General features: G+C 32.9%; 1 protein-coding gene across 1 annotated transcript; it reads left to right on the top strand.

Moving 5' to 3' along the window:
* Positions 1-714: 714 nt before the first annotated feature.
* Positions 715-26,010, top strand: LOC131860464 (BURP domain-containing protein 5-like). Its single transcript, XM_059214866.1, has 2 exons — positions 715-924; positions 25,048-26,010. Exons 1-2 carry the CDS (start codon positions 715-717, stop codon positions 26,008-26,010), a joined length of 1,173 nt encoding a protein of 390 aa, XP_059070849.1.
* Positions 26,011-27,552: the final 1,542 nt, after the last annotated feature.

Here is a 27,552-nt window from a genome sequence, read left to right as displayed (position 1 = left end):
TCAGGTACTAGATTTTTTCTGAAATAACTCAATTTGATGTTGTTTTGGCATATCCCACTAGAATTTCCTAATAAGGTGTCACCACCTTTGCAAGAAGTTAGCAAAAGTTTCTCTAGGCCTCTATTTCATGTTACAAAGGTCCATCATAGAAACATTGTTAACAATGTTATAAGCATAGTGGACCACAAACGTTTTTGCTAAGTTTGGGAAGGAGGTGATAGAACCTCAAGGCAAGGATGAGAACCATGAAAGAGCGTCTCCCGTGAGACTCTTAGGAAAGAGCCTAAGAAGATACAAGTCACTATAAGAGACTTCTTGGGATAAGATATTAAACTCACTGACATGGTTTCGAGGGTCCCCTTTGCCCTCGTACTTTGTGAATTTAGGCATTTTAAACCCTGATGGGTATGGTGCAACTGATATGGATGGGTCATAAAGATAGGGACAAAATTCCTGAAATGAGTAAGGTTTCCTCTTGTTATTCCCTTCCTTCATTTTTTGATGATGTTTGTCATGTCCTAGATTTCCTTGATGATATCTTGTTGTGGATTTTGAACATGATGGATTGTGCTCGCATCTAGTATTGGATGGGTTATGGAAGATGTTCTACCACCACTAATATATTGATATGATAAAGAATAGCGGACATGAGATGTGATGACTGATGTCACGAGGACTTAAGTGATAATCAGTTTTGACCCATTAATTGTTGTGATGGGGGGAAGTGAGGCCTGGATAAAATTAGCGACATTGTTGAGAGAAATGGAGGATTGTGAAATGGAGAAATATGGTTGGGTAGAAGAAGAGGGCATAGAAGCATGTTGGAGAATTTATGTTATCGGATTGGATATTGACATGGAAGCCAAGAAGGAAGAAGGTGGGATGGAGACTATGAGCACGGATGCCACGAGTGCTATTGATTGGGTTTGAATGGTAGATGGGGGTGCAATTGATTGGGGTTGAAGGATAGGTGTGACGATGTGGGTAGGAGCAAGACCTCCTTGTGTTTGTTGATCAAGAATGGATTTAACAAGATTGGGGGGAAGTCGAGTTCTATTTTCAATAGGAGTCTTAATAAGACCACTAGGATTCTATCGGATGTATTTCTCCATCATTTCTTGATTGTACTTTCAAAATGTTTGTACTTTTGGGGAGAGTTCATCTTGGTCAACCATGTCAGGGCCCCCTTCTTCTTATTGATCTTGGATGTCAGGCTACGCATTTTGGGCAGAACCTTATGTAGAGTCTTGATATAGGGCATTAATGTTCAGCATGTCATATTGTTGTTTGGCCATCTTTTTCTTTCAGGATTGAGTTGTGACCATACAAGAATAACCTTAGAAATATTGATTGGAAGAAAAATATTTGATGAAAGGACTTAGAAAACATCTTGGATTTTGGATTTGGTTTGGATTTGATGAAATTGGATTGATTGATTAATGGGGTCCTTAGATTAGGACACAAGTTTGATTAGGATTTCACCTTAGTCCTTGGATGAGGATTTTAGGTGGGGGATGTTGATGAAACCACAAGCAAGGTAACAACCAAGTTGGGTAATATTTGGCCCTTAGGATAATGATCGAAGCCTTTCTTCTACTAAGGATTGACTAATGATCCCAAGAAAAATAAAGACATAAGATAAGAGTCTTGATCGACCCAAAGGAGGTGGCAAAGATACTTGGGGAGAATTCTTTCCCAAGCATAAAGACTGGATGATTGATTGATTAAGGATGAGGTCTAAATAAAACTTCACAAGGCATAAAACCTTAGTGTGAGGTTAATTTGACGAATGATTGAGAATTGATTTGATTGAGGATTGATTGATTAAAGATGATTGATTGAAGATTGGTTGATGTGCTAAGTCCTTAGAAAATGTTGATGATGAAAGATCAAAGAGAAGTGATAGTGATGATTAGAATAAACTTGATAACTAGACTATTCTTGGTATAAACATGACTCAATAAGTGATTGGTTTGAATGGTAAGTTTTATGAGGGTATGCAAACACCCTGATTCTGGTGATTGTTGGTGTTGAAAGATAAGCTAGATCCTTAGTGTAAATCTCATACTCTTAGTTCATGACTAGCATCAAACTCATTTCTATGACCATGTATGTAATCATGATATTGGTGTAGAAAGGTCCTATGTTTAAGCAAGAGTTTGCGATTTGTATACCAAAAATTTCGGTGTCTAATGAGTTGTGCTTGTGTGAGCTTCTTTTTCTTGATTGGGTGGTGGATTGACTTCTTAGGATGTTTTTACAACTTCATCTTATTAAATATAAAGTGAGCGGAGTTTTGACGTAGTTGGAAGACTTGGATTTTGTTATGACTTGGACTTGATGAAGGTTGGTTCAATGTTTTTATATGACTAGGGTATGATTTGGGTATGAATTGAATAGGACATGGAAATGATTAGGGACTAAGAAATGACTCAGATTATGATGATTAGGATGTTGACTTGGATAGACTAATTATACTCTTGGCAAGAAGACATAGCAAACACATTAGCCATTGATTCAAACAAATACATCAAGAACATCATGTTACCCTAGGAAGTTGGCTGAGGAGGAAAACCTTTTCTTGTTGACTCAGGTACACACCCAATAGCTAATCAGAATATGACCACTAAGTCTCACGCAATGGATTCTCAATATTGTATTAGCCAACTCCAAACACTAATGGGAGCACAAAATGGCAAGTCTCTTGGGGGAGTTACTATCCCCCTTGCAAAAAGATTATCCACCTTTTAAAGGTGAACTGGGTGGCTTCTAATCCTGAGGCTATTAGTAAGGATTTTTTGTTTGAAGACTACTCCTTGTAGTCACCCAAGTGTGATTAAGGCCTATAGCCTTACAAAGTACTGAGAAAAATGTAGTCATGTAAGCATGATCGAGGCCAAAAGGCCGTACAGAATGCACGATATGAGAGTGAACTCTAAAATAGCTCTATCCTCCAGAATTTTCATCCCAAGAGGCTTATTTATTATAGTGAATTGGAATGCTTGGGTTTTAGTCATACTCACTTGGGTCATTCAACTCTCACCAATGCCTATGTGAATGTGTCAAACAAATTAGGAAGGTATGCACACAACAAACTTAAAAAGATTCTGGGGTCTATATTTCTGATTTTCTATATAGACAAGAGTATACTCTCCTACCTCTACACTTTCCCCAAACACAATCAAGCACTTGATCTTTTACCCCTAATTGAAAGTAAGTGCCTAGAAAAATGATTAAGAAAATACAACATTTGGTCAAATTTTCTTAGGCAACCTACAAAACAAACATGTTAGTAGCCTCAAAGTTGGATCAATGAAATCTTTGACGAGTGGAATCTTGGGCCGATGTCCTGTAGAAGATAGGTTAGTAGTCTCGGGTAATGCACTTTTTTTTTGGCTTTTGAAATGTTTTGATTTTTATGATTTTTTGATTTTTTGAATTTTTTTTTTTTTTCAATTTTATGTCTTTTTTAGGTTTTATGATTTCTTTTTGGATTTTTTGACTTAATATGAAAAAACACAATGAAATGATACAAAATAAAAAATGAAAACAAGATCACTTATTTCAAGTGTACTCAACTTCGACACTAGGATGCGAGAGGAGAGCATACATAAGTGGGTCTTGGGTTTAAACTACACTTGCTCTTTTTAATTCGAAATCCAAATGTGTAGAGTTCATTTTAATCCCATTTTGAAAATGTGATTAAAACACACCAAACTGATTATCTAAAAAAAACCATACTTTCAAAAGTGAACTCCTTATGACTTTTTGATAAATTTCAAAAAAAAAAATTCTCAAAAATTCTCAAAGGAAAGGTCAAATTTGGACGTGTTCAACTAATTTTTGAAGACAAATCTTGAAAAAATGGTTTAAACCATAGATTAGATCTTTGAATCATCTTTCCAACACTTTTAGAAAATAAAAAATCCGAGTTAATATGCAAAGGTTATGCCTTTTTTCATTTTTTACCCTATATTTTTGCTTGTTCCTAGAGCCTCATAATCAACTAAAAATTAGTTATTGTTAATGTTTTAATGCTGAAGTTTTATGGCCAAACTCCATGTTGGCTGGGAGATTTTAATTGTTTTATTTTTTGGTTACCCATATACGCAAACAATTAAATCTCAAGTCTTATATGTCCTATGAAAAAATTATTTCTAGGTTATGCTGTACTAGGCCCATTTATTCTATAGTTAAAATTTCATAAGAAACAGAGCACTCAGTAAAAAGTTATGGAGGTTTTCCTATGGAAACCCAAAAGAACAATTGCCATTGAACTTGAACCTTGAACCTTTTCAAAAAGTTCAAAGTTCGGGTTCAAGTTCAAAGTTCAAATTCAACTGAAGCGGGTTTCATAATTTTTGTTCATTGAACTTGAACTTTGAACCTTTTTGGTTCAAGCCCATAGGTTCAAGCGCACAAGTAAAAAAGGTTCAAAGTTCAAATTTTGGGTTCATTGTAATTTTTGGTCTTTGAACTTGAACTTTGAACCTTCTTTTCTTCAAGGTTCAAAGGTTCAAGTGCGCAGGTTCAAGCGTGCAGGTTCAAGGTTCAAGGTTCAATTTTGGAGGTTCAAATTCAGAGTTCAAATTCATCAGATGCAGGTTCAGAGTGATTTCAGCGAGTTCAATAATCCAATAACATTGGCATGTCTAATGTTTATAATTTTCAATGTAATCTATAACCATGAATTTTCTGAGAGAGAAAAAATCAATCTCAGTGCGGGGGGCATAACTATCAACTCAATTGCTGGATCGCGCTGTATTTTTAATATGTTTTAGAAAACCTAGTTTTCTAAATTCTCACTGGCGCGATCGGACAAATATTATCACGTTAAAAAGTTATTTATCTCTAAGTATGGGTCTATAAAAATTCTGAGATAAAAGATTTGAAGATTTTTTTTAAAAAAAGTTATTTGGAAGTGGATAAAAGATTAAAGAAAAGATTAATTAATAATATTTCTAGGAATTAGTTATTGATAACTGAAAGTCTCTTAAAAACAAGAGAGACTATATATATGGGGGAAAAAGAAAAGAAAGGGGCTAGAAAAACTATGATTTTTCGAGCAACAGACAATATCCATTTTGTTTTTCTATGAATTGCTTTAAACTGGAATCGATGATTATCAATAAAATGTTATGGTGTGCAGTCTTTGAATTTGTGTGTTTAAAGATTAGCAATATTTCTTGAGAAATCTACTATGGGCATGATATCATTTTATGATCAATTATTTCTATGTTTTTTTTTGAATTCATGGTTACTATTAATTGTTAGCAGATTTATTGTGTATTGAGTTATGTTGATCCCCCTTGTCCTGTGAGGCATGAGAGAGTATTGATTAGACATCAATACTGTTGTGCATTTTCTATGCTCTAAATTTATAAAGTGAACGTGTGTTTGAATTAGAGTTAGTGAGCTCCTATTTAATCTTCAGAATATTATATTTGTTTCAGTTTGAAGGCATTGTTTTGTGTTGATGGATGAATGCTAAAGCCTTTCCATGCTTTCTGGTAAAAAGTGTCAACATTTAATTTTGTATTAAATTCATTGCAAATCATACGAAGAGCTTCCCTCTAATGCAGAGGTTGGATTTTAATTAATTCATCCAATTGTTGGTAATTTGTTTCCTTTCATAAAGGGGCATACAAGAGTTATAATTTTGTTCAAAGAAAACAAATAAATTTCAGGAAAGGGACAAATCTATTTACCAATAGATTTTTGGCAACTCTGTTGGGGACTCAGAATCAAAGATTAGTGCATTTGGTTTCCCTAGATTTTTAGATTTATCTCTGTGTGTGTAGGATTGGCGACTCTATTAAATCATCATGCAAAATCAAAAGGCTGCAAGATTGGGGAAAAGACCAAGTCCCACCAGCTTGTAAATTCTTGAGATGGATGATAAAGTGTTGCATGACTTTTGGGATCACTACAAAGAAATAATTTCTCATGTTGTAAAAACCAAACTAAGTATAACAGACGATCATGTATCTTCTCTTTTATGGAGAAGTCTTTTTGTTAGATTTCACAAGCTCAAAGAGCTAAAAGAAAAGACAAGGTTGTTGCAAGAATATAATAAAAGGTATCCCAATTGAAAGAAGAATTAAAATTTTATGATGATGAGGCTCCATTCATCTCAGTTTCATCTCTCTCCTACAACTACCTTGTCATGAATGAGCAAGAAGTTCAGCAAGAAACGGTTCAGTCTCATGCAAGTCAAACAATGGTAAGTGAGAATAATCAAGACAACATTAGAGAACCTACAAGATTGAATGAAAAAGGTTTTTTGAGGTCTTTCTATTACCTAGAAATAGAAACTTTTAGTTTTAATAGTATGGAAAGTTATCTTGTTCCAAAAAATACAAAGGATGAAAATTTTCAGATTTACATGCAACCAGAGTATGAAGCTTTCAATCTTATACATGAAGTTAATGAAAATGATTCTTTATGTTTAAAAGCTTGTGATGAGTCCTTCATAGAATCATTTCATTTTAACAGTAAAGCAATACAATGTCTTCCTAATGAAGATTGCTATATTTATGATTGAAAGATAAAAATTGACAGTATAAGGATAGAATATAAAGAGATGGTTAAAATGAGAGAAGTGGCCTCCATTTATAGATTTTCAAATTTTAAATGGAGGGTGGAGATCAAAAGATGATGAAGGGCTAGGATTGGTTTGAAGTAGTTGGCATCAATCAAGGATACCTTGAAGGAATAAAAAAGAATATAAAATTCCTTGGGGAAAAGGGGGGAAAGAAATTTGAAATTGCAAAATGAGGATGCATAGGGGGATTCAAATAAATTTGAATTTCTTTGAGAGGCTCAATGTTGATGTGAAATGAGTGGGGAATTTAAAATTGAAGAATAATAATAAGGGGGGAAAAGAATTTGAAATTTAAAAATGAGGATGCATAGAGGGATTCAAATAAATTTGAATTTCTTTGAGAGGCTCAATGTTGATGTGACATGAGCAGGGAATTTAAAATAGAAGAATAATAATATGTGGGATTATGAAAGATTCTAGAAGAATTAATTAGGCTAAGTGGGATTAGGAAAAAGTGATTTGTAGGAATCACATGACTAGATTAATTAATTAAAATTAATTAACTGAGTGGGTTTAGAGGAAATAATTATTGGAGGGACTTTAGAAGAATAGGGAAATAATTAATTTATTTGATAAATTAATTATTGGACTATAGTGACAATATTAATTAAATTAAATTTATTCAATACTGAGAAATAATAAGGATTAACAAAATTAAATAAATTAATCATGTGAGAGAGAATTAAATTAATTAATGCAAATAATTAATTTAAGTGTCTACACAAATCAAACTCCCCTTAATCACTTTCATAACTCAAGCAACAGAAAATAACAATTTTGCTCAAACAGTTTGAATTCAAACAATAACATTACTAAATGCTGGAAAGAGATTAACAAACACAAAATATGGGTTTTGGAATGAAAACACCTAAAGACGTCTTCAAACTTCCTATCATTTCCATGTTTTTCCTAGTCAAACTATCATGCATTGCCCATGAAAAACTGTCATGCACACTTATTGCAACTTCCTTGGTTGAGAACAAAAACTTGAATTCCATGTGTGTGCCCTACTTCGATCTTAAAGGCTTTCAAAACAAAAATAAAGATTTTACAAAGCTAAGCTTTGAAACCATATAATATGCCTCTACAAAATGCCGATGATATGTCATGTCCTACTCACCAAGTATTTCAGTGGGAAATAATAAAACAAACCAATATGCCTGGTATGTCCTTGTCAATGCGGTGAATAAACATTATAACATGTTTCAGGTAGTCACTTAGGTGGCTTAACCACTTAGCCATCACCTAGTGACTTAGTCACAACCATATATGCACAAGTTTTCAACGGCAAGCATAAAATGTCAATGCTTCAAATGTCAAGGAAATATCAACCATTTGACACTAATGCCAAAAATTCCTTAGGGGTTAACACATGCTCCAAGAGTTTAACACTAATCTATCTATATTGTCAACCAAAAATTTCTCTAACAAAACCACTCTAATAGACCGCCATGAACTTATAGAACAAATCCTTAAGTTTGGTATGATAAGCACAATATAAATTGAGAAAGAAATTATAGAAAAGATTTGAAAATCTTATCATATATCTATGAGAGTACTTGAAAATTTCTTAAAATATAGCTTCATTTAACTTTCATTGTTTCATAGTATGTAAAATAAAAGAAATAAACTTTGGATTGAATTTATCCATATTATAGTTTTCTTTATTGGCCAAGCTCACCCCGAGAAATTAAGAAATGAAGAGGTAAGGAAAACAAAAGAAAATAAAAAAATTATCAAATGGGTACCAAATAAGTTTAATACTTGGATGGTTTGGACACTAGAGTGATACTTGTCGCAATAATATCATTTTATATATATATGATAGCTGAATTAAGTCCATAAATATGAATATTAATAGAATTTGAGGGTGTCAATTTCTTGATTTCATTCTGTTAATTTTTTTTATATTTTTTATTATTTGCTATTATCTATCTTAATTCAATTATTTGAAATTATGACTAGATTGATGTAAATCAATGTTTAATTTGGGAGTGTTTTATTCTTTAAATAAATATTATACCCTACAAGAATTATTTAAATTATTTAAATTATTCGAGTTTTATCGAAAAAAAGTCATACATTTTAATCTTATATTTTGGAGCATTACATTTTGTAACATTTTAATCTAATATTTTGGGACATTAGACCTTTGAACTCAATGATGATAGTAGATTTACATTAACATTATCTAAAGTGAACCTATAGTACAAATTCACAAAGATCCCCATAGGATCTAGTATTATTATCAAGTTTTCTTAATTTTTCAAGACATCGCGTGATAAAAAGTGGAGATCTTATACTATCAAGAAGTAATCCCACAAGATTTAGTATCATGAATGAGTTTTTATGGAATGCTTTATACCATGCAAGATTTTGCTAAATATGTAACCATCCATGATTTAAGAGCTCCAATGAAAATATACAAGAGATCAAATGTGAGAGAATAAGAGTATCTATCACAAGACGCAAGTATACAATGATAATGAATTATAATGAAATAAAATTTCATTAAGAGCCAATGAGTTATATAGACCAAAATGAAACATAAGATTATCTAGTATTATGACATGTGTCGTAATCAGATTGTGACTTCAGACTTTAAGTGATAAGTATCTTATGTGTATCCTAAGTAAACTTACACAATTACTGTCAATAGAACCTAGGCGATGAGTTGATTACATAACACTCCATTCACACCAACATATTTAAAACTATTACTATTATTTTAGACTTAACTCCTAATATAATTTATATAAGATATTTCATTTAATTTGTATATTATCTAGTATATAATTTATAAATAAATATTCATACATCTAAATTCATTGATTTTAATATTTGATTAGAAGACTCAATAAGATTCCCTCATTAATTTAATTTCATATCTTAAATGTAGAATTTGAACTACAAATAGATACCTTTTCAAAAATATTAGGTATATTGAGAATCAGTTGTAGTTATTTCAAAAAATAGTGTTTCAGTTACATTAAGAGCCAATGTGTTATATAGACCAAAATGAAACATAATATTATCTAATATTATGACATGTGTCGTAATCAGATTATGACTTGAGACTTTAAGTGATAAGTATCTTGTGGGTATCCTAAGTAAACTTACACAATTAGTGTCAATAGAACCTAGGTGATGAGTTGATTAGATAACACTCCATTCACACCAACATATTAAAAAATAATGCTATTATTTTAGACTGAGCTTCTAATATAATTTATATAAGATATTTCATTTAATTTGTATATTATCTAGTATATAATTTATAAATAAATATCCATGCATCTAATTTCATTGATTTTAATATTTGATTAGAAGACTCAATAAGATTTCCTCATTAATTTAGTTTCATATCCTAAATGTAGAATTTGAATTACAAATAGATAGCTTTTCAAAAATATTAGTTATATTAAGAATCAGTTGTAGTTATTTCCAAAAACAGTGTTTCAGGGTCATTTAGTAAATAATTTATTAAATTAGTCGTCCTTCTCATCTCATTTGATTGAATTCATTAAAGTAATAATGTGTGTCTCTAGTATTATATTGTAGTTCTATATCAAGTTGGTCGATCCATATTGATTGTAAATATGATATTATAATGAGTAAACAATACAACTAGTCTTCCTCTGAGCCAAACTCTTCCTTGAAGATTGGTCACAAATTTAAGAGAGTCAAAGCATCCCTTGTGTCCACTTTTAATTCTGAATCACTTCCCTCCTACAATTCTATCCCGAATAAGTCCATTTTTGCACCCATTAGGAGTGATAGACCCCCTTCTCAAATGATCTAAATACAAATTTGTCTTTTCTTATCTTGGATAGAAAGAACCCAGATGATGTCTTGGCCATTACCCATGATTCAATTGTGGATAATTTTAGGATGTTTAAATGGGCTTTCCATGAGATCAAGGGCATCAATATCAAACTTCGGGCAGTCAATAGGAAACAAGAAAATCAAGGTGTAAAATAGTGGATGGTGGACTAGAGAAAATCAATTGTGGACTATGTGCAGAAAACGATGAGCACTGTAAGTGATATAAAGAGAGATTATGATAGAAAAATATCTTTTCTCAAAGATAAACTCAAGAAAGAATATGAAGGCAGACTGAGTCAGATGGAGAATAAATTTTAGAAAGTCAATGGGAACCTTATCTCTCTGGTTACATGTAGACACAAGGTGGTGAAGAGTTTTGTTGAAAGTGTAAATACCATGGTAGGGAAACTAGAAACTATCCATCAAGAAGCAGCTACCTTGGATGTGGATTCCATAGATAAAAAATAGGAGGAAATGGTTGGGCCATCCAAAAGAACCAAAGCCAACTTGAAGAAGAAATTTGCAAACCAAAAAATTTAGGAACTCAAGAAAATTGCTCTAAACATGACTCAACTGGAAACAAAGGTTGCGAAGGCCCTAAAAATTTTGTATTAGTTTCTTCCTCTTTGCTGTCTTTTTGCTAGGTTTTCACTTTTTGTTGACTTTGGGTTTCTATTTTAAAATGGGTATATCTTTATCCAGCTACTTGTTGTAGATCTTTGTTAAAGCGTTTTGAGTCCCTTCAAAACCTGTTTGTTCTGTAAGAAAAAATAATACAACTAGTCTTTTCTTTTTCATTTTAGCCATATGAATTATGGGAATTACAAAGAAAGTTTATCGAATTTTGCATTCAATATAAAACATTTTTTTTAAAATGCATGTATTAATATTAAATAATTTTATTTAAAAAATAAATAAATGATATATTTTAAAAATATATAAAATAACAGAAAACTATACAAAATAATCTTATGGAAGAAAATTATATTTTAAACATATAAAATTACACATCTTTTTAAAAGAATCAAGCTACTAAACTACACATATCTTTTTTAAAAATTAATAATTAAATAAATCTTAAATAAAATTAATAGAACACAAATATATCTTACTAATATACATTACTACATATCTAAAAAATATCAAAATGTTACACAGTAAAAATATGATGGAGAGATAGAAAATAATGTAATTTGAGATATTGACATTCACATGCATGTATGCTATGCATGCATCCATAGAAATATCTTTATAAAGTACATTAGTATGTGTGTTTTAAAAATATCAAATTCCCATGATTAAAATAAAATGAAGATAGAAAGAAAATAATGTGATAGTAGATATTGACCAAAAATATCAAAATATCCCACAATAAAAATAAGATAAAGACAAAAATAAAATAATGTAATTTGAAATATTAACATGCATGTGTTATGCCTACATCCATAGAAATATTTTAATAAACAATTATATGTCACTTATATCTTCCATTAGTCTCTACAAGGCAATGTTTTGTGGCTCAGAGCCACTTGAGATCCATATAACTATTCAACTACGCTTGCTATATATATTACTCTCATTGAACTTGAACTCTAACCCTAACCCTCATTGAACTTGAACCCTAACCCTAAGCCTAAAAGAATCCTAACCTAACCTAACCTCAATCCTAACTCTTATTGAACTTAAGAACTCATACCTTAATCTTAATTAAAAACTCAACCTAATCTCAAACTTGACCTTGCCCTATCCCTAACCCTAGTTCTAATATTGACCATAACCATAATTATAACTTGATATATAATCTTTATTCTAACATTAACCGCAATTCTAATGTTAACCCTAATTATAGCTATAACCCCAATTAAAACCCAACCCTAAACCTAATTTAATCTAAAATTGAATATTTCTCTTAATTAATTTGTAACCCTAATATAACCATTACCCTAACTTAATTCAATGTGGACACTAACTATAATGTAACCTTGACCCTAACCTTAAATCTACCTGAACACATTGCATTATCTACATTGAGTTGCAACAAAAAATTAAAGGATTTTTTTGTGAATTGAATACCCATATGGAGCTTTTAAATGGAAAATGACATAAATACACCAGGATAAATGTAAAATCTAGAGTTTAGAAAATTTGGTGTCCAAAAATAACTTGGAATGACTAAATGAAGAAATTGATAACTAGTCTTGGGAGAAAACTAAAGAAATGGCTGAAATATTCCAGAGATGGATGGTTATTACAAAGGGAATAAAAAAAATATGAATAAAGAGACTAAAAAACCCAGGTGGAAGTCTACATAAGTGACTAAACTAATACAAAACTAGGAGGTAATTATGAGTAACACCAAAGAGATGATTGATCTAGGAGGATTCCCATAATTGATCCAAATTGACAAAAATTGCTTATATTAATGCATGCATTATCCTATAGCATAGGTCTTTAGCTCATGAAAGTTATATCGAATAGTATGCTAGAGATGGAAATTTCAAGGATGTATATGAAACACTAATCCATGGTACACAAGTATAAGAATTCTAGATTACATGTTCATGACAAACTACTATATCATCTTGGTAAATTGTGTGGTCCAAGGGATGAAAGAGTACATGTAACTAGAGAAGCACATACTTCTCTTATTTCTGGTAATTTTGGTAAAAAAATAATAGGTTTGCCCATGCCACTTCTAGTACCTTCTCATTTATGGGAAAGCGTATTTATAGATCTTGTCAAGAGTATACCTATGTTTAAATAAGGGAATTTTAATAGATCGGTTGCACATTTGAAGCAAAAATAGAGACGTAGCACTCAAGGGGTGAACTTCATTAACAACTTGCAATGTATGGTCTATATTTTTTTATTGTTCTCTTTTTTCTTTTTCTTTTTTTTTTTTTTCAGCTTTAGTCTTTTAATTACTTACTGAATTTTATTAATTTAACAAAGTAGTTGACACATTGAATAATGGTATTTAAATTGTTTGGATTCAAATTAGGGTAAGAAGTAGTTATTTCCCACTAATTTGAGATCAATGATTGACTACTATAGGGTCTCTGTAAAGAGCACAACCCTCACCATACATTTTTTACAATAAGAAGTTTATTGGATTCCTTGCTAACCCCTCTACACAAGTTATGTGGAAAGAGGAGAAAACAAGAAAAAGTTGTATGAACTCATCTAATGAGAAGTGAGGGAAAAATAAGAAAAGGTTATATGGACTAATACTTCTAATTGGAAAGAGAAGAAAAGAAAAAAAATCATATGAATTCCTTGCTAACCTCTCTATACACATTGCAACCACAAACCCCATCAAAAAGAATATATCACATAATTTTGCTACTGTACTATAATTGTTTTTAAACATTATCCAGATTAAATTCAAACGATCAATAAAAATAAGATAAAATAATATGAAAATTACTATAAAACTATGATTATTTAAATAGAGTGTTGCCACAACCAGCCATTTACTATAAAACTGTTTGATGATTATTTAAATATCACATAAGAAATCTATATTCCCAATGACTATGGACACGTACGCCCTGACATTATATCGTCCTTTTATGACTCTCACGTTTACTTCTGTATCTCTAAATCACTACAACATGTTGTCGGTGGGACTGACTGTCTTTCACAAGATGGTCATGGGGATTAGAAATAAGTCCGAGTATTAAATATTTTAATTTTTAATTAATTTTTGTCTTCATATAAATGTAATAACCTTTCAATATTGGATTGTCTTTTCGACTTCCGATGAGGACAAAAATGTGGTGGTTGTTCAGCTTCTTTGAAAGCTTCTAAATAAGCCTAATTCGAATCCAATTGCAAGGAGTTGGAGAGTTATAGAGTTACAGAGTTATAGGCATACGCTCCTTCACAAGATTGCTTAAATTGTAGAGGCTCGGGCATACAACTCTCTTTTACAGAGTTTGCCCAAATTGGATAGATTCTAGGCATACAACTCTCTTTTATAGAGTTTGCCCAAATGGGATGGATTCAAGGGCACACAACTCTCTTTCACAGAGTTTGCCAAAAATTGTATGATTCTTATATATTTTCAATGAAATGAAATTTTATATGATTTGTTGTGTTTACAATACCACAAATTCTGCTTTGGGTATTGTCCTTTGAATTGACAAAATAATTCAAATCACGGAAAAAACAGAAAAAAGAATTCACGTAATTTATGATTAATCTGATAACTTTACTTTGATAGCGTTGCTTTTCAGTTTTGCAAGTGTGAGACAATAATGTTACTGAATTCTAGCCCGTGATTATCAATAAGGTGGCTCCCGCTTCATCAGCTGATATGGACGTTGATATTTTTAAAGTTGCCTAAAGTTGGTCGACACTATAAACCAATGTAGCATACGATCTGATCTGATATCTTCCAGATATGCCACCTCATGTCTATTTATAATTTCAAAAAATATACAACTAATAACTATTCAAAATAACATTATGGAAAAAATTAAATATTTTCTATCTTAAAGTTATAAATTATTTTTTCCATCTTAAAGTTATAAAATTATATATATCTTTTCAAAAGAGTCGTGCTGCTAAAACTATAAATATATTTTTTTTAATAAATAAAGCTCAAATAAAAGTAAGAGTGCATAGAAATATCTTAGTAAAACTAGATAATATCAAAATGTCCCACAATACAAATAGGATGAAATGATTTGAGATATGGGCATGCATATGCATGTATGGTATGCCTGCATCCACAATGGCGGCTTCCCTCGTCTTAAGCTCAGTATTTATATGGACAAAGTCCTCTCTCACTTGGTATCACAGCTGACTGAGATCCAGGCCACTGCTCTAGTGCGCTCGCTATATATAAATAAAGAATTTGCAGCATCAATCAAAATTTTTGCATAGGCATCAATGATTAATGCATCTACCTCATAGCCCGTTTCCTCTATCCAAATCTTTCAGGGCTTGATTGCCTCCATGAGAGTCACATCCTTCTTCATGATGAAACAAATGTCGGTAGATTATTTCTCTACTATTTTCTTAGGTATTCCTATTCTAGACCTCATAGATTTCTAAAAAGCCTTGAAGTAACCCCATACCTTATCAACTCTAAGACTTCCCAATGCAACAATTGATTGCTTTATTTTTCTTCCTATCAAGATGTCAAAAACCCATTACTTCCTTCCAGAAATGGGAGTATCATTCAAAAAGTATAACTTTAAGTAGACTAACAAATTTCCATACTAGAACGTGCCCTTCTTCTCACCTTTAATCTTCCCTAAATTGATCAATAACTCCTCAAGCATCCAGTCACAAAGATCTAACTTGATATTTTCTCTCATCAGCTTATAAGCAGCCAAAATGCATGAACTGGAAACTGAATTCAGTCGATTAGACTGAGTTACCTTGTAGTCTACAACCATATTGCCAAATTTGATGTCAATGTCGGTGATGGTGCTCACCTTCATCGATCTCTTGCTTGATGTGGCACCGATGATCTTCCTTACGAATTGATTTGATACTTTCTTATCCGGATGTTTCCCTATTGATGGCAAACTCATAATTGCTCGGATGGCTTCCTTAGTAATTTTCTAGGGTCTGTCCAGCCATATAAATTCCCCATGTACTCTAATTATTACATATCTGACAATCTTATCCTCGAACTCTGGCATATCCAGAATATCTGTGAACCCTAGATCTTTGATGTGTTTATATGCTAGTTTGATTTTACCAAATTCTCCCATGAGTTCATTCATATACATCCCCTTGATCTTAGAAGTTCCTAAGTCTTCTATATGACAATGAATGTAGGCCCTAACATCTTCCACATATAGCACTCCTTCCATGACGTGAGAAAATGCTCCAACTGAATCTTCCTTGTTAGCCACATGTGGAAAGAATTTGAAAATTGGCCTGAGGAGGTCCTTAAATTCTCCTATAGTTGGATTTGCAATGAAAACAAGAGCAGAAGATGATCCCAATTCCATGATTCAAGAAAAATACCTTTTGTTCACTCTCAGTGAAAACCTCCAACAAATCCTTCCAGATGTCGATGTGATCGCTCAAGAATAAATCTAATCACCTCTGAATAGCTTCTGATTGCACTAAGTTGCTCTGAATTGCTCTAAAATTGCTTTGAATGCTAGGTGGTTGATAATAAAGTGTAATCGGCATTTTATACATCGAGAAAACCCTAATCTTCCATTAACATAAATGACTACTGGTGAAAGATACCGGATCTCACTCTAAACATATCAATGTTGGATAATCCTCTCCAATATCTAGAACATCTTCCATGAAATTTGCATACCCCTAAAGCATTTGCCTTAGTTACTGGATGAGCTCACTGTCGGTGCAGCAATAGCTTCTTCTATCAAATAGGTAACTGAGACAATCCCATCTGATGATTGCTCTTCTATCTTTCTAACCCATCTTTGAGTGTGATCTTGCCGGATTTCACTAACCTTCTCTTTTCCTTTATCATTTGATCCTACATTTCTAACCGATGGATTTTTGCTTCTATAAAACTTAGCAATATGTCCAATTTCATTGCATGCATAGCATGTAACCTTGTTCTTTTGAATTACCTTGCTAAAACCGGTGAAATTTGAACTGCACTTATTAGCCATATGTCCAAATTTTCCACAAGCATAGAATTTTACATTCATTCTGGAATCTTTTATCTTATGACCAATTTTATTTCATTTAGAACATTTATAGGGAGCAGAATCAGGGTTCTAATTTGCTCTGTTTCTACATTGCCTAGCCATGTGACCAAATCTATTGCAAACAAAAAATCTACCAGTGAATTTATAAGTATTGAACTTCCTTATCAGTGCCTTATGGTTTTGATCTTCATTAGTAGTACCGTAATTCTATCCTTGCTCAAATCCAAGTCCAGTGGAATCTCCAATCCGCCTCTATCTCTTCGATAACTCATCAAGCTATGCTGAGCTGATCTTGAATTTTTCTTTCTACTCAGTTGTAGTAGTTAAATAATCTCTTAGTATTGACATTTGTCTTTCGATTTCTTGCTCATTGCTATGGGATTGTACCAAATCAGACCTCAACATCTCATTTTGATGAGTCAACCTACCACACTCTTCAAATTTGTTCTTTAGGGATACAACAAGATCTTCTTCATTTTTCTTTCTATCCTCAGTCTCCTTAGACATCCTTATAGTCATAGCTTGCATTTAATTCTTCATAACCATGTTCTCCTGACTCAATTTCTGACATTGTTCCTTAAGTGCATTTTCATCATCTTGATTTTGCAAAAGTTCCTTTCTCCTAGCTTGAACAGATGATAGTCTCTCTTGTAGGACAAGAATAAATTCTTTAGCATAATTAAACTCATCTTGTTGCTTTAAGTTCTTCAATCTTTCAGCATCATAATCTTCAAGTGCCATCTTAAGCTACTTCTCCAAATCCATATCCAATGGTTCTGGTTTCAGGATCTTTATCAAGTTGTCAAACTTCCTTTGACGCACAAGGCTCTGATACCAATTGTTGGAAACCAATAACATTGAGAGGGTTGGGTGAATTAGTGTTATACCAGAATATAAGATTTTAGCCTTAACAAAACATTCATTCACCAATTGGTATATCGATATAAACAAAATTGAAAAAAGCAATGCAACCATTAAGAGAAATACATAAATGAGAAACATAACACACATTATTATACATGGGAAACCTCAAAGAGGAAAAACCATGGTGGGGTTTGTGACCCACAATATCAGTTCATTGGCCATATGAAGAGATATTAAAATATATGATGGGCCTGCACTTGCAAGAAGGCTTACAACCTAGACCACACTGCTCATCACAATAGGAGCCTCACTGACTACATAACAATCCAGACAACAATCTAGAGAAATATGAACTGCTTAATATAGCATCTCCTATGCAAGAATACAATTATGTTTTAAGATCAGTCTATTCCAGTTAAAACCCTAAACCTCAGTACCAGAATAACCCTTACAATGAGTTCCTCGCATACACAGTCTCTATGATATATTTCACATTACATTATATCCATGTATCACTTCCACATATCTATCCTTATTCAAAATGATCTAATCAATCTCCCCTATATACCCTATACAAATTTATGCCTTATGTCGGCTTACAAGGATATATACAATATCATATTAACATGTTGGCCATATAACATAAATGAATAAGCATTAAAACAAGTTGCTGATGCCGGATCCAAGATGTGTCGGCCTCTAATACCGATGACCTTTACCATACCATGTCGATCTGCATTGCTGGTGACCAAAGAAATATTTTATCCTGTCGGTGTCGGTGCTAGTGCCGGTGTAGAGTCTATAAAGTGCTTGCCGGTACACCATATGAAGTCGGAACCCAAAATAATGTTTCCATCAATGACAACATAGTGAAACCTAACCAATAGTGTCAATTTCCAACAACCCTAACCTTAAATCTACCTAAACACATTGCATTATCTACATTGAGTTGCAACAAAAAACAGAGGGATTTTTTTGTGCCTTGAATACCTATATGGAGCTTTTTAAATGGAAAATGACATAAATACACTAGGATAAATTAAAAATCTAGAGTTTAGGAAATTTGGTGTCCAAAAATAGCTTGGAATGACTAAATGAAGAAATTGATAACTGGTCTTGGCAGAAAAATAAATAAATGGCTGAAATATTCCAGAGATGGATGGTTATTACAAAGGGAATAAAAAAGTATCAATAAAGAGACTAAAAAACCCTGCTGGAAGTCTACATATGTGACTTAACTAATACGAAACTAGGAGGTAATTATGAGTAACACCAAAGAGATGATTGATCTAGGAGGATTCCCTTAATTGATCCAAATTGATGATTTATAACATCGACAAAAAGTCCTTATATTAATCCATGTATTATCCTATAGCATAGTTCTTTAGCTCATGAAAGTTATATCGAATAGTATGCTAGAGATGGAAATTTCAAGGATGTATATGAAACACCAATCCATGGTACACAAGTATAAGAATTCTAGATTACACATTCATGACAAACTGCTATATGATCTTGGTAAATTGTGTGGTCCAAGGGATGAAAGAGTACATGTAACTAGAGAAGCACATACTTCTCTTATTTCTGGTCATTTTGGTGCACGTAAAGCAGTAGCTTAGTTGCAACATTATTGTTATTTTCCTCAAATGAATGAAACTATGTAAAAATATGTAAATGGGTGTGTCATTTGTTCTACAAGTGAACTCGGTAACAAAATAATAGGTTTACCCATGCCACTTCCAATACCTTCTCATTTATGGGAAAGTGTATTTATAGATTTTGTCAAGAGTATACCTATGTTTAAACAAGGGAATTTTAATAGATCGGTTGCACATTTGAAGCAAAAATAGAGACATAGCACTCAAGGGGTGAACTTCAATTAACAACTTGCAATGTATGGTCTATATTTTTTTATTGTTATCTTTTTTCTTTTTTCTTTTCTTTCTTTTTTTCAGTTTTAGTCTTTTAATTACTTATTGAATTTTATTAATTTAACAAAGTAGTTGACACATTGAATAATGGTATTTAAATTGTTTGGATTCAAATTAGGGTAATGAAGTAGTTATTTCCCACTAATTTTGGACCAATGATTGACTACTATAGGGTCTCAGTAAAGAGCACAACCCTCACCATACAATTTTTACAATAAGAATTTTATTGGATTCCTTGCTAACCCCTCTACACAAGTAATGTGGAAAGAGGAGAAAACAAGAAAAAGTTATATGAACTAATACTTCTAATTGGAAAGAGAAAATAAAAAAAATCATATGAATTCCTTGCTAACGTCTCTATACACATTGCAACCACAAACCCCATCAAAAATAATATCTCACATAATTTTGCTGTTGTACTATAATTGTTTTTAAACATTATCCAGATTAAATTCAAAAGATCAATAAAAACAAGAGCTGTGATATACAGCTAGAGTCCCTGCCTTATGCTAAATCTGGTGAGGGAAAGGTAGAGATTGTGGGCACTAGGAGAAAATGAAATATGGGAAATGAAGAAATATCAGTACTATGCTGTAAAATCATAGTCGAATTGAGATTGCTCAAACTGTCTCATGATTTAGAGCTTAACATCTTGATTATTCAACTCTGTATTTTTTGTGCTTAGGTGGATTAAGATTGATGGGTTAAACTGAAGGCATCAAAATAAGAAAAACCGTATGAATATGAGAAGAAAAGATTTTTAATTCTCTTGAAATAGCGTGTAGGTGAACATGGACTGAAATTTATCTTTATAGTCTTTGAGGCATAAATAAATAAATAAGCATAGCACAAAATGCTATTGACTTTAGTTGCAGTGATGTGTCACAGAAAGCTACAGACATGTATTAGTGGACAACAAAAGAAATCATATCCAAATATAAGTTGTCATGAGAACCGTCAAAGGTTAAGAACAATTTTCTAGTATAAAGTTACTTTGAGCATGTAAAAAATGTATAAAAATAAATAATACTACATATGAAAAGGTAACAACTTTTCTCACTTTACTGCTTGCAGGAATCTTTCTTTAAAAAAATACATATATAATATGATTTTAAAAACAATTTACAACTGATATTTGGTACAAAACTGATAACTGGTTGTGGTGTTCTAAGAACTAGTTTTCAAAACTAGTATAAAGTGGCAGTTTGGAAAGTGTAGTGTGTAATACCATGCGGGTTCTGAATGCAACTGAATAGTGCAAAAGATTTGGATTTACAAAAACTAAGCATAATATCAAAAGTTTGTTGTGAAAGACAATTAACTAGTTATTTACAAAACAAAAATAATCTAATTTGGGATACATGGTCTAACAACTATGTAATATCTTATCTTTTATTTGGAAAAGAACATTGAAATTATGCTAATGCTCTTGATTGAATGAAATCATTCAATTGGTGAAAATCCTAGCAAAAGGTAAAAGATAAATAAGAAAATGTTTCTTATCTAAACCAATTAACTTGGCAAAGAAAGCAACATGACATGAAATGAACTAGAGTACACTACAAGATGAGCTATCTGAAGCCTAAGTTGTCTTCAAGCATCTTTAAATGTTGAAGAGTTTCACATTAATATTAAACTATCTTTGAGAGAGCAAACCATTGTGTATTGTTATTGTTTTCAAACAACTTTAAATGTTGAAGAGCTTCACATTAATATTGAACTATCTTTGAGGGAGAAAACTATTGTGTACTGTTATTGATACCTCAGAAGTGTCACATCACCTATCAAATTAGCATGGAAAGCTACATCTCTCTAACTTATCAACACTGGTAGAAGCAAAGATATGACCTTAAGGTAATTTCAAAAGACATAGAGAAATTTACTATTATTCAGATATCACTTTAAAAACTGTATCTATTTCTTTATTAAAATTAAAAGAATTACACTACACTTGTTCAACAATCTCTCTCTCTTACAGAATACAAGAACTCTAGGATTTACAAATGAATAAACTCCATCTCAGTGAATTATTACCTAGGCTAGATGAAAAAAAAACAAAGCCTAATATTTTGGTCATATATGTTTGAAGAACAAATCAAAAGAAACAACTTTAAGAAATAGTTACTTACCTTGAGCAGTAAGCATGTGAAATTTGTAAGACTGTGTTGTGCAAAGGATACCCTGCCAGACAAAAACACATTTATATTGTCAATTCATATCACAATATTATCCTTTACAAAGAAGAAAAGCTGAGTTTGGGAATCCATTTTTCTCTATTGGGTGTTTCTTACCTAACCCACTTGTCTAATAATAAAGAAAAAAAAAAAACACAACTTCAAGGAAAGTGAACCCCAGTTTCCCTATATTCTGCTAAAATTTATATGCCCCCGAATCCATTCAAAAAGCGTTGCATAATAAAACTATTAAAATACTGAATATCCCTATCAAACTCCATGAATGGTAAAGCTAGATGTATGCTCACTCAAGTTTTAGCCAACTGGAAAAAGGAAAAAGGAAAAAGAGGAAGGTTCAGGAATCCACTTTACTCCATTGTGATTTTTTTATCATACCCACTTGCAAAATAATTACACAACTTCAATCTCAATGAGCCCTAGTGTCCTTGTATTCTGCTTAAATTTATAAATTTATAATCCTATGATTCCGTTCAACAAGGATAGCTATTATCACTATCAAATTCACACGGGTTTCATTTAAAGAATACTTCATTCAATATTCGATACAAGACCTCAAATTCAATTAGAAATGCAAAATGTCAGTACAAAATGAATTTGAAAAATAAACACGGAATGCATAGGATAGGCCTAGTGCACCAGTAGGCAATGTAAGAAGGCTACAGGCCATGCTGATACTGTAATACTATTATGCAAACGGAAAAAATGGAGCATGCCCAGGTTTTGTAACTGCCATGAAATGCAATGGTTGTAATATACACACAAATTTTGTCTTGAGTTATTTGTTGCAACTGCACAAACAACCTTGAAGGTGAAACCCCTACCAGTTGCAGGGAAATAAGAATGGAATTGGTATTATGCAGATTTCTATCTACATTTGCAAAAAAGAGTCCCGAGCTTTAACCTATAAGTGCACACCAATGGAAGGGTCAAATTGAATAGGATTATAGAATTTTCCCTACAAATATTTGATAGGCGAATGGCTGACTTGGTGGGAGGATGGTTTGCCCCTCGAAATTGTTTGTTGGGATCAAAGAGTAGTTAATGGGTAACGAGACCAGCCTGTAGTGGTGTGCAGACTAAAAAAATTCCTCTTAATCGCGGCTTTCAAAATTCATAAAGATCCCTAATGCAAGTGGACAACAAAAATGTCCAATCTGATATTGATTTGCTGGATAAAAAAATTCATATGCATTATAGAAACACCTCAAATTCCTGCCATTGTTGTGGCGAATTTTGTGGACAACGGAATATAAAAAAAAAAACATTTCCGCTCTTCTGCTTCGTTTCAAGCGAGAAATCTATGATTTTGTAAGGAGAATTTTTCTCAACACAAGAACGACATTGAGGACAAAGTGTCTGTGCAGAAGGATATCAGTAGCCTTAGCCTATGCATTGGCCATAGAGCCAAAAGTCTTGAAAATGAAAATGAAGCTAAATGAAAATTCTTCAAATTAAGTCACAGTAAACAAAGCTCCTGCAAAAAAGTCTGGATACTGTTCTCTAAAACCCCTGTCAGTGAACAAATAAATGAATGAAAGTCTCAGGCAATAATCAGCGATTTTGGAAAATACCCACATTAGTAATAACAATGAAGTTGAGCAATAAAAAAAATAGGGGTTTTAATTAAAAAACAAATAATGAAAATTTTTACTAACAAAAACAGAGAAACAATGGTAGCGTTCTGCAACTAAGAATTGCTGACAAATCATACCTGTATTTATGCAGTCTTCTTAGGAAACTTTTCGCAAACAAAATGGTCTGCTTCCTTAAATCTTTTCAACTTCTGATGAGGACAAAAATGTGGTGGTTGTTCAGCTTCTTTGAAAGCTTATAAATAAGCCCAATTCGAATCCAATTGCAAGGAGTTGGAGAGTTATAGAGTTACAGAGTTATAGGCATACGCTCCTTCACAAGATTGCCTAAATTGTACAGGCTCGGGCATACAACTCTCTTTTACAGAGTTTGCCCAAATTGGATAGATTCTAGGCATACAACTCTCTTTTATAGAGTTTGCCCAAATGGGATGGATTCAAGGGCACACAACTCTCTTTCACAGAATTTGCCAAAAATTGTATGGTTCTTATATATTTTCAATGAAATGAAATTTTATATGATTTGTTATGTGTTTACAATACCACAAATTCTGCTTTGGGTATTGTCCTTTGAATTGACAAAATAATTCAGATCACCGAAAAAACAGAAAAAAGAATTCACGTAATTTGTGATTAATCTGATAACTTTACTTTGATAGCGTTGCTTTTCAATTTTGCAAGTGAGAGAAAATAATGTTACTGAATTCTAGCCCGTGATTATCAATAAGGTGGCTCCCGCTTCATCAGCTGATATGGACGTTGATATTTTTGAAGTTGCCTAAAGTTGGTCGACACTGTAAACCAATGTAGCATACGATCTGATCTGATATCTTCCACATATGCCACCTCATGTCTATTTATAATTTGAAAAAATATACAACTAATAACTATTCAAAATAACATTATGGAAAAAATAAAATATTTTCTATCTTAAAGTTATAAAAATATATATATCTTTTCAAAAGAGTCGTGCTGCTAAAACTATAAATATTTTTTTTTTAATAAATAAAGCTCAAATAAAAGTAAGAGTGCATAGAAATATCTTAGTAAAACTAGATAATATCAAAATGTCCCACAATACAAATAGGATGAAATGATTTGAGATATGGGCATGCATATGCATGTATGGTATGCCTGCATCCACAATGGCGGCTTCCCTCGTCTTAAGCTCAGTATTTATATGGACAAAGTCCTCTCTCACTTGGTATGTCTGAATCATTGAACTTGGTGTCTTTCACAAGATGGGAATTCTAACTAGTTTCATTCTTCTTATTGTATGCTTTCTCAAGAAAGTTCATATAGTTTGTAATTAATTTGACTCGAATCTAAACAATTTTTCTTTGCTAGCTTGCTTATGAGTTTTTTGTTGTTTGGAATTGACAGTCAGTAGCAGCTATCCGAGCGGCGCATTTGCAGGGTGAAAGGGTCTCTTGGACTCCGAGTATGGCGTACTGGCACGAGAAGCTGCCCACAACACCCATGCCAGAAGCTCTGAAGGAACTCATCTCAGCCAACGATGAGAAAGTGGAGGTGAACGTGGGCAAGGGAGGAGTGAAGGTGAACGTGGGGATGCCTCCGAGAAAAGTTGGGACGCAAAAACAGGCAAAAGGAGTTGGGAGGTGCGTCGCGGGCATCAATTACGCTGCAATTACGCAAATGCCAAGGGACATATCGCTGTGCATGCTTCTGCTGGAGAAAGATTTGGTAGGCGGAACCAAAGTGCCTCTCACCTTTCTGCACGAAAGCATTCCCAATTCTCATCAGAAGTATTTTCTTCCACGCGCCGTTGCAGACGAAATCCCTTTCTCCTCCGACAAGCTTTCCGTAGCGTTGAAGGAGCTCAACATAGCGCCAGATTCCATCACGGCCCTGGCTATGAAGGAGACTTTACAAGATTGTGAAAGTCCTGCTATGAAGGGCGAAACCAAATTCTGCCCAACATCGTTGGAGGCCATGATTGATTTCACCACGTCGAAGCTGGGAAGCAATCGCTTGACTGTGCTGGCGACGAATTTTTCAAAGACGTCAAAATCTGTAAGGCAGGAGTATACCATTACGGGAGTGAAATACGAGAGCAAAGAAGACAAGGCAGTGTATTACTGCCACAGTTCACAATATCCATATGCGGTGTATCTCTGCCACGATCTGCAAGGTACGAGGACCGCAAGAGTTTGGGTGAAGGGCGAAGATGGCAGCACGGTGGAGGCGGCAGCCATCTGTCACACGAAAACCAGTTCCTGGAATCCTGACAACATGGTATTCCAGGTGTTGAACGTGAAGCCTGGTGCCGCTTCTATCTGTCATCTCGCTCGCCAAGGGGACGTTTTGTGGCTCACCGCTGACTGAGATCCAGGCCACTGCTCAAGTGCGCTCGCTATATATAAATAAAGAATTTGCAGCCTAAGGAGCAGCAGAACATGCTTTTCAAGTTTGTTGAGTGGAGCAATAGCTCTCTTTCTGTCATTTAGCACTATCGTTTGTAGTGAGAAGCAGTAGCTTTCTGTCAATTAGCACTGTCTCACATGTACACATATTGCATTTATAGACAATAAAACGTTATTATTAATGTCTGTTAGCATCTATAGTTGCAGCAAGTAAGATGTTAATTCAACGTTTCTATGTAAAATCATTCCTTTCTTTTTAATACACCTCATATATGAATCAATATCTAAAAGATAAAATAAATACACACATTCATTCAAGCCAAGGAAGGAAAATGAGTTTCCAAAAGATTTTATAATGTGATGTTATTTTAATAATATGATTTTATTTTAATTACTTAATAATTATTTTGAAATATATTTTTAAGATATAAAACAATCACTCCATTTTATCTATTATTTTTCATATAGCTTATCCATTTTTTATGTTTTTGATTAGAGTAAAATGGGTTTTGAAAGGACTTGAAACTCTTGACACTAAGAGACAACCAACCCTAAAGAGCCAAAAGATAACCAACAACTAGCTCCAACTAAACAAAAGACAAAAAAAGGGTATGGCGCCCAACCCAATAGCCTATAGAATTTCAGCATTCTTGTTAATAATATTTTCATTGATATTTAGCACATCCTAGAAAACCTGGGCTTGAACAGTCTTACCTTTGTCCCAACTTTGAGTTCTAGATCAAGGGCCAAGAATAGGTCTATCTGCATCATGTTGAACAACTGCATCATTCTTCCTGGAAATAGAGGTGTCTAATGCCCACCAAAATACCCTAGAGAAAATAACTAAACTAACAGATTTTTTTTTTAAAACATCTACCAATACAACATATTCATCCCATTATTCATTAAGCAAACATCCAAACATACACATCTAATTCATAATCATAAACAAATGAATGTAGTATGCTAGTGGAATAACAATACATCTCACTAACAATCATTCCCTAGGGTATCTCAACACCATTACTTAACTATCGTTAACACATAAACAAATCCATATACCATGATACCATTAACCTCCAATTTATTCATACTATCCATATACACTCAGAAGATAACCAAATCACATTACTTAATTGTTTAATTCCTTTCCAATCTAGAATTACATACATAAATAATATCCATTTACAACATTCATAATCTATTACAACATATCATGATCTCAACCGACAACAAGTCCTATCATGTGTGACCACAGGATATTAGTTACACAATCTCCTAACCAACAATTATCCATGCATATCCAATCTTCAATTCTAAAAAGTAAACATTTCTCCTTTCTAATAGAAGATTGCACACAAGTCTAAAGAATGATTTTCATTTCAATCACATAAGATACACATATTCCCAATCCAATAACTTCATTCTTCATTCATGAACCTTAATCCCTAATAGCATAGATATTCATTAACCAGGATACAATATAGGGCAAACAAGGATTACT

Source organism: Cryptomeria japonica, unplaced genomic scaffold, assembly GCF_030272615.1.
Source record: "Cryptomeria japonica unplaced genomic scaffold, Sugi_1.0 HiC_scaffold_12, whole genome shotgun sequence".
Taxonomy (NCBI): Eukaryota; Viridiplantae; Streptophyta; class Pinopsida; order Cupressales; family Cupressaceae; genus Cryptomeria; species Cryptomeria japonica.
Note: the sequence above shows the minus strand (reverse complement) of the source record. Positions and strands in the feature narration are given on the sequence as shown.